At 43.7% G+C, this 26271-nt stretch overlaps 1 protein-coding gene across 2 annotated transcripts in view; it reads right to left on the bottom strand.

Moving 5' to 3' along the window:
- Positions 1 to 26271, bottom strand: part of VOPP1 (VOPP1 WW domain binding protein) — a 103879-nt gene that overhangs the window by 11375 nt on the left and 66233 nt on the right. For both annotated transcript variants that reach the window (XM_034761269.1, XM_034761268.1), the window contains 2 exons: positions 12034 to 12111; positions 10846 to 10982 (listed from right to left, as the gene is read on the bottom strand). In XM_034761269.1, coding sequence (XP_034617160.1) covers positions 10846 to 10982; positions 12034 to 12111 — 215 coding nt within the window. The remainder of the gene's footprint in view (positions 1 to 10845; positions 10983 to 12033; positions 12112 to 26271) is intronic.

Below are 26271 nucleotides of genomic sequence, written 5' to 3'. Positions count from 1 at the left end.
AATCTCTCCAAGGAAATAAGAAAAAAAAAATCTTTGCAATCTATTCTTGGTGCCTAGGAAACTCAGATATTTCAGAGAAATTGAAGTGTTTAATCTATCAAGCTTTACTTTCTAGCTAGAGGCCTTCCTAAAAGAGAAAATGATAAATTAAGGCCCTGGACATCCATAACAGGAAGGTACGTGAACATACAATTTGATTTCACAAAGGAGAAAAGGACTGGAAAGTCAAATTATGGGAACATGACTACCTGGTCAAATGATAGGTTTCAGGGTAGCAGCCGTGTTAGTCTGTATCCTCAAAAAGAACAGGAGTACTTGTGGCACCTTAGGGACTAACAAATTTATTAGAGCATAAGCTTTCGTGGGCTACAACCCACTTCTATGCATCCGAAGAAGTGGGTTGTAGCCCACGAAAGCTTATGCTGTAATAAATTTGTTAGTCTCTAAGGTGCCACAAGTACTCCTGTTCTTAATTCTTAAGAGAATAAGCTAGACTCCTGGTGATAGCTGTCTGAAAATTAGCAAGTTTAACCAAAGGTGATATTACAGCCAAATCTGAGTAAGGCCTGGTCTACACTAGACGTTTATGTCGAAGTTAGCGCCGTTACATCGAATTAACCCTGCACCCGTCCACACCGCGAAGGTATTTAGTTCGACATAGAGGTCTCTTTAATTCGACTTCTGTACTCCTCCCCGACGAGGGGAGTAGCGCTAAATTCGACATGGCCATGTCGAATTAGGCTAGGTGTGGATGGAAATCGACGCTAATAGCTCCAGGAGCTATCCCACAGTGCACCACTCTGTTGACGCTCTGGACAGCAGTAAGAGCTCGGATGTTCTGAACTGCCACACAGGAAAAGCCCCGGGAAAATTTGAATTGGAATTCCTTTTCCTGTCTGGCCAGTTTGAATCTCATTTCCTGTCTGGACATCGTGGCGAGCTCAGCAGCACTGGCAACGATGCAGAGCTCTCCAGCACTGATGGCAGTGCAATCTCAGAATAGAAAGAGGGCCCCAGCATGGACTGATCGGGAAGTCTTGGATCTCATCGCTGTGTGGGGCGATGAGTCCGTGCTTTCCGAGCTGCGATCCAAAAGACGGAATGCAAAGATCTATGAGAAGATCTCTAAAGACATGGCAGAGAGAGGATACAGCCGGGATGTAACGCAGTGCCGCGTGAAAATCAAGGAGCTGAGGCAAGGCTACCAGAAGACCAAAGAGGCAAACGGACGCTCCGGATCCCATCCCCAGACATCCCGTTTCTACGAGGCACTGCATTCCATCCTCGGTGCGGCCGCCACCACTACCCCACCACTGACTGTGGACTCTGAGGATGGGATAGTGTCCACGGCCGGATCCTCGGACATGTTAGCGGACGGGGAAGATGAGGAAGGAGATGAGGAGGACGAGGCAGTCGACAGCGCTCACAACGCTGATTTCCCCGACAGCCAGGATCTCTTCATCACCCTTACAGAGATCCCCTACCAACCCTCCCCAGCCGTTACCCCGGACACAGAATCTGGTGAAGGATCATCCAGTAAGTGTTGTAAACATCTAAACATTTATTTGTAACAGAACATGATTATTAACAATTTAAAAAATGGGTTTCTCATGATTAGTTTGATTAACTTAACGGTTCAGTCATGGGCAGTGCAACTATTTGAAAAAAATCTAGCAATGTCCGGTTTTGCATGATTGTCCTGCCCAAGCCGCTCTACTGTTTAGTCCCTGCTACTGCAGCTACAGTAAGATGCGGTCTATATGTCCGGGGATGGAGCAGAAATCCTCCGGGGACATCTCAAGGAAGCTCTCCTGCAGGTAATTTGAAATCCGCTGCATTAGGTTCTTGGGGAGAGCGGCCTTATTGGGTCCTCCGTTGTAGGACACGTTGCCGCGCCACGAGACTAGCAAGTACTCCGGAATCATTGCTTGGCACAGCATGGCGGCATACGGCCCTGGTCTTTGAAGGCTTTCCCGGAGCATTCTCTGTCTGTCGCTCTCAGAGATCCTCATGAGGGTGATGTCGCTCATGACGACCTGCTTTGAATGAGGTAGGGGAATGTTAGTGTTGGGACTGCTTTACCGTTCCTTTACAGAACTGTAACCGCTGGTTTGCAGCCACGCGGTGGAGGCGGGAGAGGGTCAGCCGAAAGGGATCGTTCCCGGGGACAGCCGCGAGGGTGTGGGACAGGAGCAGACTTCCTGCTTGCCGGATTGCTGGCAGCAGGGACCGACATTGATTTCAATGTGAAATGAGGCCATTGCTAATATTAAAGTTTTAAGCTGCCACGAATCTACGGCTTACCATGTCTGCGTGCAAGAGCAATTCCGTTGTCCTGACAGGGTTCTCGAAAGTGCTCTGCAAAACCCCAGACACTGAATGCGAAGGCCGAGAATTCGACCTTGTGCTGAGTGCGCATGTGATAGGTGCTGTGCATGGTCCTGTTCACAGAGAAAGACTATGTTCTTTGTTCACAAGTACATTTAGCTTTCTGAGGAATTCACTCCCTTTTTCCCATTCCCACAGCCCCATCTGCGACTGTCTCACAACCTAGCCTGTCATCACACTCCCAGAGGCTAGGGAGGATTAGGCATAAGAAGAAGAGGACACGGGAGGACATGTTCTCAGAGCTTATAGCCTGCTCCCGAGCCCAGGCAGCACAGCAGACCCAGTGGCGGGAAAACTTGACCCGAATGCACCAAGCAAACATGGATCGGGAGGAGAGGTGGCGTCAGGAAGACCAGCAGGCGACTCAAACCCTGCTTGGACTACTGAGGGAGCAAACGGACACGCTCCGGCGCCTTGTGGATGTTCTGCAGGAACGGAGGCAGGAGGACAGAGCCCCGCTGCAGTCCATCTCTAACCGCCCTCCCCCGCCACCAAGTCCCATACTCCCTTCACCCAAAGTGCACAGAAGGAGAGGCGGCAGAGTCCCTGCTAACTCTCACTCCACCCCTGCAGAGAGCTCGAGCAGCAGAAGGCTCTCATTCCCCAAAGTTTGACAAGTACTTTCCTTCCCGCCTGACACAAGCCCCCGTCCAAGTTTCACTTCCCAGTCCCATGTGTAGTTGATAATAAAAAATATGTTTCTGTTAACTACTGTTTCCATCATGTTCTTTTGGAGGAGGGGGGGAAAGGGGGTTGGTAATTGGACAGGACAGTCACCTTTGGCAGGGTACATAGTCGGGGGCAGGCACAGCAGCAAGGCACATACATAGTGCAGTGATGCAGTGACTACTTACCCTGGTTAGTCTGGGAGGTTCTTTTCATGTTATGTGGTGGGGGGTGGGTTGCTCTGTGACTTTGTGGCAGGGGAGGGCAGTTAGAGATCTTAAGCGGCGGTCCTTAGGCAGGATCACAGAGCCACACAGCAGGGGATCTGTAACCGTCCCCCCCCTGCCACAAAGTCACATAGACCCCCCATACACACAGTCCCTATCAGGAGGGGTGACAGGCTCCGTTGAAAGAACCATCCCACCGCAGCGGAGCCTGTCAGTCCTTGAGTTTAGAAGCTGCATTCGCGCGACTACACTACACCCGCTCCGCACCACAGTCTGCGTCCCAGTTTTTAAAAATTCCCGCGAAAACAGTATTAAAGAAAACGGTGTGCTTTAACAAAGTTGAACTATTTTTATTTTGAAACGTGTGTTGGAAGTGGGGTGAAGGCTTCTCTGTACACAAAATTAGAAAGTCACAGGTTACCCTGCTCACTCAGGAACTTTGCTTTCAAAGCCTCCCGGATGCACAGCGCTTCCCGCTGGTCTCTTCTAATCGCCCGGCTGTCTGGCTGTGAGTAATCAGCAGCCAGGCTAATTTCCTCAACCTCCCACCCCGCCATAAAGGTCTCCCCCTTGCTCTCACAGAGATTGTGGAGCACACAGCAAGCTGCTATAACAATGGGGATATTGGTTTCGCTGAGATCACAGCGAGTCAGCAAGCTTCTCCATCTCCCCTTGAGACGTCCAAAAGCACACTCCACCACCATTCTGCACTTGCTCAGCCGGTAGTTGAAGAGTTCTTTTTCAGTGTCCAGGGCACCTGTATAGGGCTTCATGAGCCAGGGCATTAGCGGGTAGGCTGGGTCCCCGAGGATGACTATAGGCATCTCCACATCCCCAACAGTTATTTTGTGGTCCGGGAAGTAAATACCTTGCTGCAGCCGTCTAAACAGACCAGAGTTCCTGAAAACACGAGCGTCATGAACCTTGCCCGGCCATCCCACGTAGATGTTGGTAAAACGTCCCCTGTGGTCCACCAGTGCTTGCAGCACCATGGAAAAGTAGCCCTTTCTGTTAATGTACTGGCTGGCCTGGTGGTCCGGTGCCAGGATAGGGATGTGAGTTCCATCTATGGCCCCACCGCAGTTTGGGAATCCCATCGCTGCGAAGCCATCTATGATCGCCTCCAAGTTTCCCAGGGTCACTACCTTTGGCAGCAGTACATCAACGATTGCCTTGGCTACTTGCATCACAACAACCCCCACGGTAGATTTGCCCACCCCAAACTGGCTCGCGACTGACCGGTAGCAGTCAGGCGTTGCAAGCTTCCAGAGGGCTATGGCCACTCGCTTCTGGACAGTCAGGGCTGGTCGCATCCGGGTGTCATTGCGCTTCAGGGCAGGGGACAGCAACTCACAAAGTTCAAGGAAAGTTCCCTTCCGCATGCGGAAGTTTCGCAGCCACTGTGATTCATCCCAGACCTGCAGCACTATGCGGTCCCACCACTCAGTGCTTGTTTCCCAGGCCCAGAATCGCCGTTCCACGGCATCAACATGACCCATTGCCACCGTGATGTCCTCGGCGCTGGGTCCCCTGCTTTCTGAGAGGTCTGTGCTACTCTCAGACTTCAGGCCATCACCGCGTTGACGTAGCCTCCTCGCCTGACTTTTCTGCATCTGCCTCAGGGCAACCTGTATGATAAGCTGCGAGGCGTTGAGAGCGGCCACAACTGCAGCGATGGTTGCAGCGGGCTCCATGCTCACAGTGCTGTGGCGTCCGCGCTGTCAATGACTTGAAAAGTGCGCGAAATGATTTCCCGCCGGCGCTTTCAGGGAGGGAGGGAGGGCGGGAGTGAGTGATGGATGGATGACGACAGTTACCCAAAAGCACCCTCGACACATTTTTTTACCCAGAAGGCATTGGTGGCTCGACCCAGAATTCCAATGGGCAGCGGGGACTGCGGGAACTGTGGGATAGCTGCCCACAGTGCACCGCTTCCAATGTCGACGCTTTCCCCGTTAGTGTGGACTCACAAAGTCGAATTACTGTCCTTAGTGTGGACACACACGTTCGACTTTGCAATATCGATTCCAAATATTCGATTTAAGTAAAATCGAACTACTCTCGTAGTGTAGACAAGGCCTAAGAAAACCTCTTTAAGATGGCGCCTCCTTACAGTGGTGCAAGAATTCACACTGCAATGGATCACAGGCATTTACAGCTATAATAATCAAACTTCCTTCTGTCTGGATCCGTGCAGCATGACAAAAACAGTAAGGGCCACAATTTCAAAGAAGGGACCACTGGATGTACCTACCTATCAGCTGAGCCTGCCAAATGCTGTATGAACACATGTCAATTGGCATTTGTGCATGCCAGGGTGAATACACACATTGTTCCAGGTGCATCTGTGAGTCTTCCTTGGGCAGACTGGCCCCCAGAGAACTAAACCATTACACCCAGAAAAGCTGAACAGCCCATACCTGCTGCTGTTAACTATCTCCTCTCAGGGCCTGAACCAACTCCCATTTTGTGTTTTGTAAATTGCTCTTCGTGCCCTGGGGTTTTGGTACTTATTTGCCGACATTGATTTTTTGCCCCTGTCAGGTATGCTACAATACCAATAAATAGCTTGGGGGTTTGCTGTTCTTATTACTTTATTTTTAACCAAGATCTTTGTCTAAAACCTTCCAAGATACAGTAAAATGCACCTCGGATTTTACAATGTACTGAATGGTATTGCCTCTTGGATTGCATCTCAAGCTCACAACCCCACTTTAAGACAGACAAGTGTGAGACCCAATCCAGCTCCAGCTGAAGTCAATACAAGTCTAGTTAATATTATGGGACAGGATTTCTTAGCACAGAGTAAGATTAAGAAATGTCAAATTCTCAAGGTACTGTATTCATCACATGCCAGTAATGACATCTGGGTCCAGAATAACAGGAAACATATGATCAAATGAAAAACTATGTGGTACCCAGAGAATCAGAGACATTATACTCCCATTAAGAAGGATGGGAGATAGACTTCAAACTCTAGATATCAGAACAATCATAAGAGGATAAGAATGGCTATACTGGGTCAGACCAATGGTCCCTCTAGCCCAGTATCATGTCTCTGATAGTGACCAATGCCAGAAGTTTCAGAGAGAAGGAACAAAACAATTTCAAATGATCCATCCCCTGTCGTCCAGTCCCAGCTTCTGACAGTTGGAGTTTTAGGGACATGTGGAGCATGCAATTACATCCCTGACCGTTGGCTAATTACCATTGATGGTGCTATCCTCCACAAACTTATCTAATTCTTTTTTTAACCAAGTTATACTTTTAGCCTTCACAAAATTCCCTGCAATGAGTTCCACAGGTTGACTGTCCATTGTGTGAAGAAGTACTTCCTTATATTTGTTTTAAACTAGCTGTCTATTAATTTCATTGGGTGGCCCCTGATTCTTGTGTTATAAAAAGGAGTAAACAACACTTCCCTATTCACTTTCTCCACACCAGTCATGATTTTATAGACCTCCATCATAAACCCCTTTAATTGTCTTTTCTAAGCTGAACAGTCCCAGACTTTTTAATCGCTCCTCATATGGAAGCTGTTCCATACCCCTAGTCGTTTTTGTTGCCATTCTCTGCACCTTTTCCAATTCTAATATTTTTTGTTTTTGAGCTGGGGCGACCAAAACTGCATGCAGTATTCATGGTGTGGGCCTACCATGGATTTATACAGTGGCATTATGATATTTTTTGTTTTATTATCTATCCCTTTCCTAATTGTTCCAAGCATTCCATTACCTTTTTTGACTGCACATTGAGCAGATGTTTTCAGGGAACGATCCATGAGGACTCCAAAATTTCTGATCAACAAAAATCTATTGAATATGGTTTCAGCAATTAAAAAGTTATGCCCTCTAGGAGCTTTGCAAGGTTTGTCTGTGGGAATACATCAAGTTCTTTCCTCCTCTCTCCCCTTTTTCATGGCAAAGCTGCGTTAACAGAACAAAGTGGTCAAGGAGCAGCAATTTCTCCTCGGTTCCTTGCTTCCTGCTTTGTCTGTAAGGAAAGCAGCCCCCATGGATTTTACATTTGATCACCCATTTCCATGCCTCAGTGGGCTGGGGATTCAGTATGACAACAGGATGGAACCCAGAGACACCTTGAAGTGTTACACACTACTTAATGCTTTTTCAGACTGAGTTTTTATTCCCTTAGTATCAAAGAGAGATGGGCCTAAGCCATAAGGTGCCAATCCAAACATCCATGGAGCTTGGGGTGTCTGGATCTTGTGTTTGGTTTGGCCCATTCAGGGGTTAAGGTTAGGAGAAGCAAGTCAGGAGCACAACTCCTCCTTCCCTGCAAACAGATAGGAGCGCTTCTTTTCCACCCTGCCTTGGATAAGTAGCACTTCACAGACAGCTTCCCCTCTTCCTTTGCTGGGCAATGAGAGAGCTCCTGCCTCTGTTTCCATCCAATGTAACCACTGGTCCCATTATAGAAATGGAGTCGAGCCATGGAGATTGGATTGGGAACTGGATCCAAACCCAAGCTTCCCTAAAGTGCAGGGGTGTTTGGGCCTGTGTCTACGATTACAGCAGTGTTATTTTTCTTAAGCGTTTTGCCACAAAGATGGTGCTTGTACATTTCAGCATTTTTCCTCACTTTTCCTTCCACAAAGGGAATTCGGACGAGGAGTGGGGGAACTCCTTGCATTTTGCAAATATTATTGTTAAAATGCCTTGCACAACTACATCATGGTAACCAATTTATTTCCACACTGGTATTCAGACCAGTGATACTGATACTTTCAATAAACCCAATAGCAAAATAAGGGCTGGATCCTGACCTTCTTGCAGGATCAAATCCCAGGTGTTTACTTTTATTGTTTAGTATATCAGAACTATTCAAGCCCATTAGACCTTCAAAAATGGGGTGCTAGGAAGCCACAAATCCATTGAATCATAGAATATCAGGGTTGGAAGGGACCTCAGGAGGTCATCTAGTCCAACCCCCTGCTCAAAGCAGGACCAATCCCCAGACAGGTTTTTGCCCCAGATCCCTAAATGGCCCCTTTAAGGACTGAACTCACAACCCAGGGTTTAGCAGACCAATGCTCAAACCACTGAGCTATTTCCCCCCCAATATGAGTCATAGATGCTCAACACCTCACAGGCCCAAAGTATGCTTTATTTTAAAGGACAGACATGGCCAGAAATGCAGAAGAATTCAGAGTCGCTGGGACTGAGACTCATATGAGAGAGACTGAGAAAGCACTTACAAATTAAGTGCCTAATCTAAAGCTCAACAAAGCCAATGGGAAAGACTCCCATTGACTTTAATGGGCTTTGGATCAGACCTTAAGACTTTTAAAAAAAATTAAAATCATGTGGCATAACTAGGACATTAAAAGACTTAACTAGATAGCTATTTTCTATTTCCACATGACTTCTGCCATGTGTGGCTCATTAAGAACCATTTAATATATTTGCCAATCCAGCCATGTGATGCTCCCTATTTATATATAACTTCTGAGTTATTTCCAAGACTTATAATAATTTTTATTTTTATTTTTTCTTACCATCTCAGGCAAGAACTACCTAAACTATCTCACTAGGGAAATGTGTGATTGGTAATCAAAAAATAAGTGTGTGTGATTTTCACGTTGAATGAAATGTCCTATGCATTTAACATGTGTAACAAATGAAAGAAAGAAATACCTTAAAGAGAAAAATAAAAATAAAAGGGAGTGCCTGGGAGTCTGAGAGTGAGGGTATCCTTTTATATAATGCAGTTAGATCTCTGACTGAAAGAGAATATGTACGCATATGCATAAGGATGCGGATAACGCTGAGCAGGGGTATTTCCAGAACTTACGCAGTGTATCTGTGTGCAATAGGATATGGGAGAGATTGGGAAGTCTGAACTTAAGCTCTCTGTGTGACCTGCTGTTTGTGATTACGTGCCTGGTTGGAACATTTTCGATTAACCTTTTTCCACTGAAATATGCTGCTTTGTTGAAGCTGAAATGTTTTACAAAGACGTATAAATTCTGACCAAGTTTTCATCAGGAAAGTTTCTGAGGTTCAGGGTGGACTCTCCAGTCACTTTCAGAGAAATGAAACCCTGACCTTTCCAATCCAAAGACAAATGTTTTGATACAATATCTGTTTTGTGAAAATGTTGGAAACGTTTTGGTTTCATTCCAATGCAGAACAAAAACAAATTTCAAAACCTGGAAAGCTGTCAAGAAATGGAATAATCATCCTGCAGCCAGCTCTATCTGTGAGGCAATGTACTCCAAGTTGGGAGCATAGGGATGTCTTTGTGTTTGTCTACACTGCAGCTGGGGGTGTGATTTGCAGCTCGCGTTGTACCTGTGCTAGCTGTACTCTAGCTAGCTTGCTAAAAATAGCAGTGAGGATGTACTGGTCTGAGCTTCAGCATGGGGTGCACAAGTCTGTCTGACCTTCCTGGGTACAGACTCGCTTGTGCAGGTGATGCAAAGCCCACACCAGCACATCCTCACTGCTATTTTGAGCTAGCTAGAGTACGGCTAGCATGGGTATGTCTTCATGAACAGCCATTCACACCCGTACCTGTAGTGTAGATGTACCCTTAGGGAGGGGGAGAGGAGTCAAAATCTCTTCACCGGGTATGTTGTTGCTCATGGATATGGAGTGGTGTGTGCAGTGAGCAGGGTGTACATAGAAGTATCTCCATTGTGGCTGCCAGTGTGTGACAGCTACGTGTGGGTGTGCATTTAGGTACAGATGCAGACCCATCATCTGCAGCTAGAGAGGGTCTCATAACGGGAGGGGAGAGGATGCAAGAAGTCTCACAGAGCACACATGCCCTCTGAAGGGCTCTCTTGGTGGGACAGGGTAGGGGTAGACTGGGGAGAATGGAGGGACCAGCTGATCCACTACTGTACGGATCCTTCAGACTTCCACAAAATCATTGTTTGACAGTTGAAGAATGCTCAGACTGATAAGGAAGAAGTAGCGTTTTCCCACTTCTAAAGCAGTATTCCGTAACACGGAGGGCACAGCAAAAATGGAAACACCCCAGTTAGGTAGTATCACAGAAGGAAAATGTTTGGTTGTCTCATTCTGGCAAAAGTATTTTCTAGTATATTTTACCAACTCTGGGAAACTGTTCCTTATTATTCATATAAAAGAGGAACATCATTGCTAATGTGGCATTGCCTATTGCTCTGCGTATGTTGCAATGTGATTAACTGTTCTCCTATCTTGTTTGCATTCATGGAGATAAAACCAGTGGAGGAAGAACTCTCTAGAAGGGATTAGTAAAAGAAATGCAAAAATTCTTTTGAAAGAGAATTGTGAGCACTGTGATTGCCTTTCTGTTCATTCCTCTGAAGCACCTGGCCACTGTCGGAAGACAAGATACTGGGCTAGATGGACCATTGGTCTGACCCATTCTTATAGCCTACTGGATCTCAGTAGTACTGGGTATACATTCATAAATGGTGCAACATACTCAAAGCAGAATTTGAACCCACGTCACCTGTGGTGAAGTAAACTACTCCTAGCTAAAAATCACACAATTTTTAAATATTTCCTGTGCACACAGAAGAAATTAGGCTAGCATATAAGTAGTCTCTGACCTGCTGCAGTGTTGGCTGGTTGTCTGGTGTAGGATACATTAAAAGTAGGTTCTTCTACGAGCGGTGGAGGGTACATCCGCCTTCTGATGAAGAAACCAGCTCCGCAGCAGAACAGAACGCCCATCATCAGAAGGAACCTGAGCAAAAGAAGGAGGAAAAGTCAAACTTGGAGATGGCATCCATCTAAATGCAGGGCCCCAGGGAGCTGGGGTTATTCAAAAATTCATAGATAAGAGAAACCAAGATCATTACCCTTTAACCATCAGCTCCCATATGCTGTTATCAGGATTTTCTGAAAATATTATTCCTTGAAAGCAGGACTGCACAAGCTGAGATACCTGTGTATGGCAGCATGTAGTTGATATTTCTATAGTGACTGAGAAGATTTTGTTCTTAGGAGTGTTTTTGTTCATATAGTAGTTTTCCACTGTATTTTCTCTTATTAGCTTACAGGAACAATAGTGATTAGGCCAGCAGAACTGGGAGAATACTGTCTTCTTCCCCTAAATCTGGGGTTATGGGCTCATCTGTCCCCTTCTGCCACCTCTTTACCTCACCTAAGATTTGCTTGGATCAGAATTCCAAATAATATTGATGGAAATAAATGACTTAGGTCCACATGCCCCTTCTGTGGAACAAGGTTTTACCAGAGGGGATTTCTTCGGAGCATAGCCATGCCATTCCTTAAACTGACCAGAGGGGTCACTGTTGAACAACACAAATACTCCTCTCTTAGCCCAGATGCTAAGTAGGTTTGCTCTGCAAGGCTCCCTTCTGGCTGATGGAGAGAAGGGCTGAAGGTACAAAAGTTGCCTGGCAGCATAGACCACTGGATGCGATGGGCCAAATTCTAAACTGGTGTAAAGGAGAGCAGAATTTGGTCCCAGCATCACCAAGCCAACATTCATAAATTCCCTTTTGGCTCGGTTATCTGAAAGTGTTTATCCTGAACATAATGGCTGAGATTTGCAAAGCTGTCTTCAGATGCAGACATCACATTCATTTAAATGCGAACAGTGCATCTAAATCTCCTATGCAGCTTTGAAAATCTCAGCCTATATATAGTTTAAATGTTAACTATATAAAATATCCAGGCAGGAAATGTGGTGGTTTCTAGGGCTTTCTTAAAATGAGGCAAGTATAACTTGTTCAGAAACGTGTTCAGAAAAAAAAGAAGTCCTAACCTACCAAAAATACCAGAGTCGCTGGATAGAGAGGGCTCTTACGCAGCATCTTGACCCACAGCAATCTTCATAGGAGCGACATCTGCATAGGAATAAAGAGAAAAGGACATTTTGGGAATGTTTGTCACTTAAAGTAAAAATGCATCATATCAAAATCTGGCTCCAAGGGGGGAATATAAACTCAACAGTAAAATCTCTATCAAATCCAGTTATTGTAAACTGACAGTACAGCATCTAAACACAGAGACAGAGGAGTCAATGACTCAGATGTAATTAGATTCACGGCCAGGGGCATCACTTATGACCTCACAAATCTGGAAGGAAAAATGTTACATTGTTGCCATGGTGGCACAAAGCACGGCTGGGGTTCTCTCAAAGCAGTGAGTGGTTCTCCACCTATTTACCACTGTGGGCTGCATCTGCAGCTCTCTGTGTGTTACGTAGGCTGCATCCGCACAACACATATACTACCTGTATGGCCCTGAGGATGTCACATTGGCTGCAGCTGCAAGAAGCCTGCGGGTTGAGAACCACTGCTCTAGAGAGTGGAAACACTGCTAATTTGGAGCTGTAAAGAACCAGCATTAATATCACCATAGATAGTTAACAGAGGTCCTGATTGTCCTCTCAACTGATACTGGGCTTACACCACTGATGTCCTTGGAGTTGCTCTGACTTACACCAGTGTAAAAATCAGACCCATGACATCAGTGTCACTTGAATACAAAGTTACACACACACACACACACTCTGTGAATAGTAATCTGTATCCAACTCCTACAGCCATAACTAGGCAATAGTCCAATTGACTTGAGTAACTACTTGCTAAGGATTGGAGTATTCAGTTACTAGTTCATATGTTCAGACCTGTTGTACAGGTTTTTTTTGCCATTCATAATATTGCTGCACATTATTCAAACAGCCTTCTTCTATGCCTCCCTTTTAAGTCTCCTAAGATGACTTGTTGGAGCATTTAATTTTATACAGTGGAGCTTGTTGAAGACCAGTGGTTTTCAACCTGTGGTCTTCGGACCCCTGGGGGTCCACAGACTATGCCTAAGGGGTCCACGAAAGGCTGTCATTACTTTAGAACAGCGGTTTTCAACCTGTGGTCTGCAGACTATGTCTAAGATTTCCAAAGGGGTCAGCACCTCCATTCGAAATTTTTTAAGGGTCAGCAAATGAAAAAAGGTTGAAAACCACTGTTGTAGAGGAAAGCAGCATTGCTGCATTTCATTCCAGCACGGGAACAATGCAGACACTGAATGTCAAGCAGTTTGGATTTTGTTCACTGGCAACAGATCAGAAGTACAAGTTCACAGCAGTGAGATCACTGATCCTTTGCAAACGGGCAGACTAAACCTCCTTGTATTATTACCATATCTGCAAATTAAAAAACCTCGTAACATTATTTTTGCTTCTTAGAGTGCAAAGCTGTTAGGAGAAAAATAGGGGGGGGGGAGAAATCCCCAAACCCACAGAGTTCATTCCATGCAGCTTTTTCTCCAATGAAACTTGGAAGAAAAACCCATTAAAGACTCAGGAAAAATAATCATTTCATTTATACTGTTTTATTAAATGAAAAAAAGAAAGTGATACACTTGAACTCCGAGCCAAGATTTTTCAATAGTGGATTTCAAAAAGCCAAGAATCCCATGCCATGCATTTAACTAGCAGACTTTCTCCCATAAACACGTCAATCTAACATTTTATATGGAAAAAACAGTTTTGAAAATATTTTAGCCCTATCCATTGAAAGGGTAAGGAAAATGTCACTAATGCTGAAGCCAGAACATGTGTTCACGGGTGAACTCACGAGCAGCTTTTGCTGCGGCTGCCACTTCCAGCAGCAGCAAGGAAAGTAGCCAGATGCTAAAACGGAAAAAGGACAGAGATAACATAGAAGCTGTGATACATGGACAGCCTAAGGGGTTAGCTAACAAGATTTACCCTCAGATGGGAATATGATTCAGATTGCCATAGTCAGATAAGACAAGAGGAGAATAATCAGCAACTGCATTGAACTGCTTTAATATGCCCAATATATGAATCTAATTTGAGCCAAATTTTCAAAAAGCTAGCAGAAGTAGAAGTAGGTTTGTGCTTGTGCACCCACATTTGCATGTAAAAAAACAATTGGTTAACTGCATGCACAATTACCCATTTACATGCTCAATTAACAAATCTGCATTCACAAATGCAGGTGAATGCACATAGGCTTCAGGCTCTGCTGTTTGAAAATTGGCTCCCTTGTCCTTAGGGATTATTTCTGAATCGATGACATGCTACGGCCAAGGAGAAGAGGAGGATGCTATTAGATGTCAGAGAATTTAAAATACACAAAGAGCAACTGTAATGCAAGGGAATGTAGTAGAACAGTTTTCCAAAGACTCTGCCGAAGTTTCTCGGGCAAGCCAGGGAGTCTGAAACATCAACTAGCTGATAGTGCCTAGTAGGATTTTTAGAAGATCCTAGGTGCCAAACTCCCATTGGAACTGGGTGCTTAAATGGGATTGTCAAGCATCCCAAGATGCCAAGTACAATGAGAGTTAGGCACCTAGGCTGTTCTGGAAAAATCCTACTAGGTGCCTATCTGCATCTTTAGGTGCTGCCACTAAAATGTTAAGAACCTATCAAGAATAGAGAAAAGTAATTTTTCTTTATTCTTTCAGCTTGCTTACTTTTAGTATTAGATAGCCCTTTGTGTATTGTCATTAGCTAGTCATTTTCCCTTTTTGTTTGGATGGGTTTTTCCACACAGCAAACGGGGACGGACACACATTTTTAAAACAGGAAACTATGGTTATTAAAACCACAAAAATTGACAGAGGGTCTCTAGGCCAAGTGTAATGCCCCAAACAACTTTTAATTCTTTTCTCTTTAAACTGACAGGGTTTCAAGTTGGCAGTGTCTCTTTTACTTCTCTGTACCTCAGTTCTCCTACATGTAAAACAAGGATAAAAAGAGGGAGGAAGGGAGTCTTAATTTATGAATGTTTATAAATCAGTTGAGATCCTTCGATGGAATGTTCCATGGGTCTGCACAGATCCATTCTGTCCCCTGCATGCACAATTGTTAGTGTGTGTGTGTGTAGTTGATAATATTTTAAAAACACATGCATGCTTATTGCGCAAAGTTGCATGTGCACAAAAGGAGGCCAGGTTGACGGCCCTCTGTGACTCAGGCCCTTTACGTCAAATCTCCATTTCAAAATAGCCATTAAGCTTTCTGAGGCAGCTCCTCTGAGGACAATTATTGTACTTTCTGCTTGGTTCTCTGAAAATGAACTAATATATTGATTTAGGAAAGAATCTCTAAAACACCTGGCACCACAAGAGCATTCACTTTTTCCTCATAAAAAAAAGAGGATCCATTTAATATTGATTTTTTTTAAAAGAATGAACAAATATATACAGAATGTTCTTAAATCAACAGGGTAGTGTATGTGCAATTGTTCGCATTTCCCACCACTTCACAGCAGTGCCAAAACATTGAAAAATCAATGTTTTATTTGCTGCTATTGCTCTTAAGGTCCTGCAGAAGGCTAGCTAATCCTTTGCTATTAGTGTTTGGACGCAACTATAGAATCATTCTAACACTTTCACTGGCTCAATTAATATTTAATTATTGAATTAAAGTGGAATAACTTCCATAGGAGACTGAGGGAGACTCACATCAGAATATCCCACAGTCTGGTAGTTAGGGCACTCACCTGAGAGGTGGCTGGTCCTCGTTTAAATCCCTTCTCCCCTTCAAGAGAAAGGAGGACTTGACCAAAGGGCCTCACATCCTGAGTGAGTACCTATTCACTAGATGAAAGGTTATAAGAGAGCTCCTCCCCCACCAAAATTTCTCACTGCGAGCCTCTTTCAACACCAATTTCAAATGAGGATAGCATTCTCCTTCACTTCTCTCTAAGTTATTGTGTAACGTGTTGCTAAACAGTTTCCGAGGCCTGGTCTACACTTAAGCACAGGAGTCTACACTTAAAAAGTTTGCCCGGCATAGCAATGTTGGTTAGGAGTGTGAAAAAAATCCCACCCCTAACTGACATGGCTATGCCAGCAAAAACCCTAGGGTAGACATAGTTATACTGGCAAAAAAAGTGTCATTTTGTTTATTTTGCTTATTCCATTCAGGGAACGGGTATAAGCTATACCAGCAAAAACTGTGTCTCCACGACACTGGCAAAGCCTTTCTAGAGTAGACAAGACCAAGGTACACCCCAGAGATGCTGCACTCCACCGGTAGATGTAAATTATTTCTGTGCATATCATGGGTAAGGTCTGTAAAGCTCACTGGGATTCTTTTTAATATAAGGGATCATGATAATAGGCTACAGATGGGTGAAAAACATAAAGGGAAGGAGAGAAATTATTTAAGATAGGAAAGGGAATTGAACTAGGACTAATGGGATGAAATTAAGAAAGGGTGAAGTCAGGGAAAGATTTTTGGAAAGTGCCGTCGATGAGGCTGTGGAATAGTCTCCCAAGGGAAGTAGAGAAATTCCCATCACAGAGGAAATTTAAAAGTAGATTGGCCAAGACACTAGTAGACACAGGAAGATGGACTGGATGAACTGCGAGGGCTTGTCCATCTCTACATTGGGTGATTCAATGATCACACTTACTGCAGCTCAGACAGAAGGCTCTGGTCTGCCGCTGAGAGATGGAGACGGGTAGCAAAAACGTGTATGTTTGTGTAATGAAAAAAAAGTCAGAAAATGCATTTACTTAAATAAATCCAGAGAGGATCTAGTCTATGTAGAACTCAGCCATGCCAGGCGGTAGCCGTGGTGAGTGGAAAAAACAAAAGTGAGTCAATGAAATGAGAAAATGATTAATGTTACAGATTGCAAAATAACAAATGTGACCGACAAGCAAAGACAACAGACAGAGATTAGCAGCCTGGTTCTGATCTGACTTCTGTAAATTAGGAGCAAGTCCCATGTAAAACTGTCTTCAAACCAGAATCAGGCCCTAAGGATATGAAGGGCAGGGGGTTAATAAAAGATCTTTTTTCTCACAGACTGGTGAATAGCTGAAATATGTAAAGGAAAAAGTATTTTACCAAATTTATTCCACTATCGGGTGGCTCTGGATATTATTCTGTGTTTTGGGCTCACAGTAAAAAGTGTTCTTTGAAGCAAAGCATTGCCTGAACGGATAAGAATGTACAGTCCCAGTGTATCAAAGACATAGGGAAGGAACCCGGTCAAGTGGAAGGGAAAGCTGTACAAACATGGAGGAGAGGTTATCCCAAGGACTCCATTCTGCTAGAGCACTCTGCTGAAAAGCTACATTGTGGGGCTGCTTCTCAAAATGGAAACAAGGAACCCAATCTTGTCGTCAGTGGGAATTTTTCCTGAGAACGGACTTCAGGACTGGGCCCCAAATTGTTTTATATCTTTTGGGATGAGTCTTTAACATCAAGGCCCTGTCTGCCCCATAGCACACTTTGTAGCCCTAAGTCCCTGGTGCCATGGAGAAAGCGTACCTTCTCTAGACAGTTGTGCTGCATGCTGGCCACCAGTTGATTGCTGCTCTCAGCCCTACTGTTGGCTGCATTTCAGTGGTGGTGTATGTATACACGACCTGGTTTTCAGAGGAGCTGAACATTCACAACTCCAACTGAGTCAGTGGGAGAAATGGTTGCTCAGCCCCTTTGAAAATCAAACCTTATGTGTCCAAGTTGGGTACTCAAGAATAGAGACACCCCAAATCAGATACCTTTGAATGATCTCAGCTGCTGAAATAAACATAATGAATATAATTGCTTCACAGCTGAATATATGCATAACTTCTGTGGAACAGCAGTACTTCAAAGGTAAAATACATGGTGCAGTACAGGTGACAGCAAGGGAGATACATTTTGTCCACCTACTTGATAAGTCAGCCGGTACTTCACTGGGTAATTACAAGGACATAAAAGGAAGGAATGTAGCCCACTGCAACAGAACTGAGCAAGCTCTGTTGTGTTTGGGACCTTGCCCATCCTTGGAGGGAGGTGCAGCATTTGGCCCATTAAAAATATTTACAGTCATCTCTTCGCATAGCTTGCAGGCCTGTATTTAGTAGAACAAAGCAGAGAAGCTAACTAATTTAAGGCTTGGGTTTGGGCAGGCATACATTCTCTACACCATGACAAGTTTTTAATTTCCTAGAGGTGGGAATATAAATTTTTAATGACAACTGGAATAGGGACTTTTTGTTAGTCATCGGGCCTTTCATTAACACATCACTAGCTCTCTCTCTCTTAAACTGCACCGCTGGATTAGCAATCATATTGATTCTAATGGTATGTCTGCCTTCAGAGATTATGAACATACTTCGTGCAAGGGGGTACGGGGCGCAATGGGTTTACACATTTCAAATTGCGATCTACTCCCCTGGTTTAAGATATGAATGCACAGAAATTCACTCTTCACCAAGCCACCTGGTCCCTTATTAAAAAAAAGACAATATTCAACTTTAATGGCTCAGAACACTAAATCTTACAACAGAATCATTACAGTGTCTTAGATCATTACTGTTAAAGAGTGTAGGAGGTTGGGGTTTTTTCTAAATAAAGACTGCCTGATAACTTTCGCTTTCCTCCTTCATGAAGCTCTCTCCTTATGCTCTTGAATTGAACTGAAAATGCATCTGAGACCTTCATGTAATCAATTACGACTAAATCAGTGACTTTGGCCCAAATCCAGGTCTACGTTTGTGTACTGTGCCAGCCATTCAAAATGTCTGGAATTATGCTAGCTGTTATGCGGTGTCTCTTTACCCCCCCATGCTGTTTTCAATTCAAATGAAGGAGAAATCTGCAACTAGATCACTTCACTAAACACACACCTGCTGACATTTCATGCAGCTGTAATTGTCATTGGAAAGCTAAGTGTAAAATCAGAGAACCCAACTTAATTAAAAGCTGTAAACAGTCACAAGGTGCAAAGCATATTAAGTAATTCCCATAATGCAACAGGCTTGATGTTTACATTGTGATTTGCTCTAAGTCTGACACAGTGCTATTGTATGTATCTCTGAGAATGTATCTACTTTCTGAAGCACTATAGTAATAACAGCAAGAGATTAGAGATAGAAAATAATTGATTTTCTATTGTTTTTGGTATTAGTTTTCAGGCACTTGGTAGCATGAAATAAATATCTTCTTGATTGACTCCACCTGCAGAATACCTAATTACAGGCTTACATTCCAGAGCTAAGCAAACATGGCAACCAAATGACAAGCACAATGTAATAGAACTAAATTACATTCCTATGTAATCAGTAATTAGACACCTTTGCGGTCAAAAACGGAGAAAATGTGTGCAAAAATGTGAAATGATTATGCAATTAAATATGCACAAAAATAAATGCAACCAGTAGCAAATGTTCTTCAAAACAAAAACAAAAACTTCAGTACATGGATTATTGTATACATATTGCAGGAACAAAATTTTGCTTATTTTTTCATGTTGTTCACAACACGGCTTTTTTATTTTTGGAAGAAATCTCATGCTTAGGCTATGTCTACACTATGCAGCTTTTAGCGACACGGCTGTGCCGTTACAGCCGTGCTGCTAAAAGGTGCGCAGTGTAGCCGCTGTTTGTCAGCAGGAGAGAGCTCTCCCGCCACGAAAATCTTCCACCACCAACGAGAAGCTTTAGTGTTGCTGGCAGGAGAGTGCTCCTGCCGACAAAGTGCTGTTCACAGCGGCACTTGTCGTGGACAAAACTTCTGTCTTTCGAGGGAGGGTGTGTGTTTTTTTAACACCTCTGAATGACAAAAGTTTTGTCTTTCATTTGCCAGTGTAAACAAATCCTTAGACTCTAAACAGGTAAAAAACGGGAAATTAAGTTGACGTTTACAATCTGAAAAATGATCTATGTACATATGCAATAATTTATTTTACATATGCATTAAACTAACCTATGTGGGAGAAACAAATATTAAAGGGACATCCAACTCTAAAATAAATACACTTCTTTCTGTAGGAAAGTGTTTTATCTACTAATGATACAAGTCATTCCTAAGATTACCCCAACTGAAAGAAATTCAAGAAAAAATCTTTTTTCTATTTTTGTTTATTTACTCTGCAGATTGGACAACACTTCATCAAGAGTCAGTTTTGATTTCACTATATAAGCAATTTTCTGTTTTTTTCAATGGGTCTTTTACACAGGAACAGATTGGCTACTAAACACATTAGTACCAATCAAGTTTATACACATCTGTCATGCTACCACCCTTTGTAGCTTTTGATTGGTTCAAACTCAGTAAGCTGTAACCCAACAGGCTGATCTGAAACAGTGTCTGATTAAGCAAATTTGGATATCACCAAAGCTAGAAAACTGAATATACCTTAAATCACTGAAGATTTTGCAACTTTTGCCTCCTGATTTGCCTTTTTTACATAAGCAATTTATTGATTACAATAAGGGGCAAATTAATGGGCTTGTAACAAGCAAACCTTGGTCCCAATCCTGCACTTGGATGGGCTAGACAACTCCTGTACCTGGGCAGAGGCCCACTGAGTTCATTGACTACACATGGAAGCAGAGGTCAGCACAAGCAGATCTGATTGTAGGATCGGGGCTAGTAGTACAGTAACTCCTCACTTAAAGTCGTCCCGGTTGACGTGGTTTCATTGTTACGTTGCAGATCAATTAGGGAACATGCTCCTTTAAAGTTGTGCAATGTTCCCTTATAACGTTGTTTGGCAGCCGCCTGCTTTGTCCACTGCTTGCAGGAAGAACGACCCGTTGCAGCTAGCTGGTGGGGGCTTGGAACCAGGGTGGACCGGCAGACCCCCTATCAGCTCCCTGCTCCCCTAAGTTCCCTGTGTGGCAGCCGCCCAGCAGGCTATCAATTGCCAGCAGTTCAGCTGTCCCCCCCCTTCCCCCCCTGCCATGTGCTGCTCCTGCCCTCTGCCTTGGAGCTGCTCCTGGAAGCCTCCTGCTTGCTGTGCAGGGGAGGGGGGAAGAAGGGGACTAATGTCTCCCTTCCCCCTACTCCTGCCCCCTACTTACCCCTTCTCCATATAGAGCAGGGTGTGGATAGGACAGGACTCAGGACGGAGAGAGCCGCAGCTGCTGTCTCAACTTCCTGATCTTTTTAAAGGCAATGTACTTAGAGTGGGGTCAGCATGCTTAAAAGGGCAATGCTCATCTCTCTCTCTCTCACACACACACTGGGTGTGTGTCTCTCTATCTGTCTGCCATGCTGTCTCCCCTCCCTCAATTTGTGCTGCCTTGTAGAGTGTGAGGCTACATTAACAACAATGTGTTAGCCCCTGAGGGCTCAGCTGAGTGCTAGTTCATTATTTAGCAGTAAGGCGTTCCCTGGGAAATATCCTACCCTCTTCCACCCTCTGACTTCACCACCTCAACCAAGCTTCATAATCATCATTGCTGTGTACAGAATTAAATTGTTTGTTTAAAACTTATACTATAGTTTTTTGTCTGATGAAAAAATTTCCCTGGAACCTGAAACCTCCATTTACATTAATTCTTATGGGGAAATTGGATTTGCTTAACATCGTTTTGCTTAAAGTCGCATTTTTCAGGAACATAACTACAATGTTAAGCGAGGAGTTACTGTACTTCTTTATAACCTGTGTAGGATTAGTATTATGTTTCATATGCTATCTTCAGTGTTTTACTGTGTAATTCTGGGGAAATTTAGCAAGCCACTGGTAAAAAGAAAATTAAAAGAAAGCAGTAATTTTTACCTCACTGGGATTCTGCAAAGGCACAGAAATATGCACTATCGGATCCCACTGCAGGATAGAAGGATAGATTTGATGTCCCACTGCTCTTTGCTTCTTTCCTCCCTCCCATCCAAACATTGCCCCAACCATGGGCCTGATCCAATGGCTACTGAGATCAGTGGCAGTCCATTCATTTACTTCAACGAGTGGAGGATCACACCCTATGCCACTTCCTTCTCAAAATGTTTGTGCTGCTTTATAGAACATACTATCAACTCTGGAGAAGAAATGAGATGCTCAGAAAGGATCTGCTGGATTTGGTGACTGGGATTATATCATTTTACAAGATGCGCTGATATGATGGCAGTGATTGTAAGAGGGAAAGATAAGATATGTCTGACCTACCTACAACATACTCTTGCTTGTAATGAAAGACAGACCTGGGATCATCACCCTCACACTATTCCAAGTAAGTAAAAAGCAAACACCCTTCCACCTACCCTCCACCCCCACTTCATTTGTCAGCAACAGCAGAAAAAACAGTACAGATAAAAGCACCATTTGCCACAGAACATTTGACGTGTGCGTCAGTCTTTTGTGATCTAAAATATTAACTGGCATATTATAAATATATTCTGTGTCCAGATCTCACTTTCTGTTCCGATAAGAGAAATGTTCAGAACAACTCATCTCTCTGTCTAGGCTGTAGGTATGTCTGGGTTAAGGCTGGGCTAAGGTTCCTTGTACAGCCCCCCCGCCCTTCCCCCTCCCCATGCATTCCTATGGACACAGTCACAATCTAGCTCTTAAACAGCATCGGGGATACTTATGCATATCTCCAAAGGGGCAGAATTGGAATCCAAAGGTCAATGCATTTTTGATTACCAGTGAGCCACATAAAAACCTTACTCAAGTGGGAGCAAAATAATAGATTAGCCTTCCTGGCATATGACTCAGGAAGATAAGCAGCAGCGAGGCTAATAGTTTGAAGGGAAGGCTAAAATGTTGAGTGTTTTGTTTTTTGTTTTTTTTTAAGGTCAGCAGTTGAACAGCCATCCTCGTCATGGTGTACAAAGAAGGCCTGAATATTGTTTATTTGTTTTTTAAGTTTTGATTGGCGTTTTTAAAAAGAAAAGATTTATTGCTTTGGGGTTTTTTTAATTGGGAATTTCTTTTTGAGGCGGGGGGAGGGAGTATTTTTGTTTCCTGCTTATTTCACAATAAAAATATATCTGCTCTTCCCTGATTTGGCTGAACAACTTGTTGGAGGTCTCAGGGATGTTTGGCTGTGACTCTTCTCATCTCTGAATTGAAATCTTTAACAACACTTTCCCCCCACCCAAGTGTTTCTCAGGCATCTGAGATAGATAAAACACATTTAATCTGAATAAAAATCACTTCCTCTCTCAATTAATCAGGTTTTCATCCTTCCATGTCATCATTCTGCCAGGTCTCCAGCCACCAATAGTTTCGAAACAATAGACAAAAGATGAATTTCTAATGTAAAAAACCAGCAGATAATTCAACAATTTTAACAGAGAGAGGCCATTTCTAGACATCATAAAGCAACAAAACAGGGAACAAACCCAATTCTTTTCTTTTGCAGGTCACTGTTAACTTGCTCCTTTGCATCTCCTGTTATAGCAAATAATGTCTGCTTAACGACCAGCTGTTCTGTCTCAATCTATTGAAAGTTCCCCACAAGCCAGATCCTTGTTTTCCCTTTCAATAGCCATAATCAAAACATAGTCCAGATTCCCCTACAGTGGTTGAAGCTTGCTGTATTGTTAGCTGCACTTTACCATTAACTTTTCTGCAAGCTGTAACAACATGAAGGCCTTTCTCACTAAGGAAGGAAACCTCTTTATGATCCCAGCTGGCAATGGCAAAGGACACCTGTACGGACAGGGCAATCTGAGCATCTTCCTTTCTGTAGTGTAATCTACAAATCTTCCTGCACACAATGGATATGCACACCTCTACCCCAACATAACGCAACCCGATATAACACGAATTCGGATACAACGCGGTAAAGCAGCACTCCGGGGGGCGTGGGGGGGCGTGGCTGCGTGCTCCAGTGGATCAAAGCAAATTCGATATAACGCGGTTTCACCTATAACACGGTAAGATTTTTTGGCTCCAGAGGACAACGTTATATCGGGGTAGAGGTGTACTAGAAAGCTTGTATCTATCTTGCCAAACAACTACTGGCTCCCGTGCTATTTTTTCCAACGGCAATGTCCTTCAGATGTGCAGTACTCTTAGGATGCAGTACATTTCATCTTTGGGCCACCAGTTCCAATCCCGCACTGCTCATTGGGGACTGAAAGTTGTTCTTGTCTCATAAGTGTTTGCTGACTCATCTGAAATAAAATGATGACTTCATTCCAGTTCCTAAGGCTTCATCTACACTACAGCACTTGTGGTGGGGACACTCTAAGCCGACAGGAGAGAGCTCTCCCGTCGGCTTAATAACTCCTGCCTCCGCTAGAGGTGGTAGTTATGTTGGCGGGAAAAGCCAGTCCTGTTAGATCATTTGGAATAAAATGCAATTAAATTCATTATGTACCTGAGCTTGCCTATCAAGTTCTCTTCTTAAGGACTGCTGCACTGGGGGCGAAAGAGTAAAATAGAGCCCAGCTGTGGCCACTCCCTCTTCGCCCATAGTCCTGTGACCTAAAACTGTGTAGAGGAAACCCCCCCTCAGGGGGCACTAAGACTTATATGGTACCTCCCCTCCCCTAGTCAAGTGGTCTTGAGGAAAAACTGCAGCAAGGAGCCAGCCACGGATCCCAGCCAGTAGGAACAGTTACAGAAGCAGCCAAAGCAGTGACCTTCAGACCCCAATGATATCACATAATTTTCTGCAGTTTTGACTAGATGCTGTCTGCCCTGTGCTGATTGGCTGTCTGCTCCAACTCTCTGTTTCCTCATCACGGCTTCTCTCCATACCTGCCCCATCCCCATCACCCACTTCCCTTCAACCTTCCCTCTCCTTTCACTTTTCCCTCTCTGTTTAGTTAGGTAATCCCCCCTCCCCCGCTTGAATCATGCCCCCCCACCTCCCGCCCCAAAAAACTGTGGAACTAAGATGATACTTGCCGCCATCATATTGTTTGTTCTGCTGGTGTGTTTTATCCCTTTGCCTTACGCTGCATCTATCTTGTCTATTCAGATTATAAATTTTTCAGAGCAGGGACTGTCTACTACTCTGTGTTTGTACAGTGCTTTGCACAAGGAGGGTCCCACTCTTGGCTGGTCCTTGGGCACCATCATAATCAACATGATCCATCATCATCTGGTTAAATGGCACAGTGTCCAGCAGTCTCCCACCACAGGGACATGTGAAGAATCCCAACAATTGAGTAGGTCTGTTAACAATTAAAAAAAAAACTCCTACAAATGGAACAGTCTCTCTCACAATTCTCAGCATAATGTATGAGCTGTGTCCATTTCAATGTTGGGGGTGGTGAGGTGTCTACAACTCCAATTAATGTCACTGATGGATTAGAAAATAAATACATTGTTTCCCCAATCAATCAATCTTAGCACACCAAGTGCTGGTAAGCTGGTTACCTCAAGAAAAATCATTAGGAAGCATCCGTGTACTTGGGAGATCTGTCAGTTTCGTTATTGCAAATAGTCAGTCTCTGGTTTGGTCTGTGTATGTAACTGAGGCTTTCACCAGTTCATGTTGAATTTACCTGGAGTATAAACAGACTGAGCCAACACCAAAGATGAGAGCAGATAGAACCTCATGTTAACAAGGAAAACAGCAGTCTCCTATGATTGTGTGTGAGCAGAAACGTAAGTGGAACCCTGGTGTGATGGTGAATAATGTGCTCTTGAATGTTAAGGTACAGTGGAATTTTCATAGCATCAGATTTTTTCCCATATTGCTGCAAAAAAAGTAAATGTAGGTGGAACTAAACTCCTGTTGTTATGAGGATGGAAAGAAAATTAAATTATTTAAATTAACCCATCTATTCTGCCCAACAGCTTATGAGTAATTCTCAACATTTTGTCACCTAAAAAGACAGTCATATCCTGACAAACACATCATATACCAGTTAGTATTTTAGATCACGGATGATTAACATGTATGTAAAATATTGCGTGTTACTTCAGAGAGCTTTGCTTCTTGCCTGCCTTCCTGGCTGCTCTTGTCTGTAGTGTTTTTCTTCCTTTTCGGGCAGAGGAAGTGGGGGTGGAGAATAGAAAGAAGGCTTGTTCTTATGCAGCATAATGACTGCTTTTATCCCAAGTCCCTCATAATAAGCAAGGACGAGTTTGCTTAGGGAATGTTTCACCTATTGCTACTACCTATCCATCTATCCCACATTCATTACGATAGTATGCAAGTGCCCAACAAAGTTATAAAATCCAAATGATAGAATCCAGCAGATCATCTTCCTTCCCCCAAATCTTTAGGAATGTTTCCGCACCTACCCATCCTTCTCACCCACTTGGTGCTAAGTCGAAGAACTGAGTTTTGCAAGTATAGGCTGCAATTCAAGAAAGCATTTAAGCATGTGCCTACAT

Source organism: Trachemys scripta, chromosome 2, assembly GCF_013100865.1.
Source record: "Trachemys scripta elegans isolate TJP31775 chromosome 2, CAS_Tse_1.0, whole genome shotgun sequence".
NCBI lineage: Eukaryota > Metazoa > Chordata > Testudines > Emydidae > Trachemys > Trachemys scripta.
The sequence above is the reverse complement of the archived record's forward strand: the minus strand, read 5'-3'. Positions and strand labels throughout refer to the sequence as shown.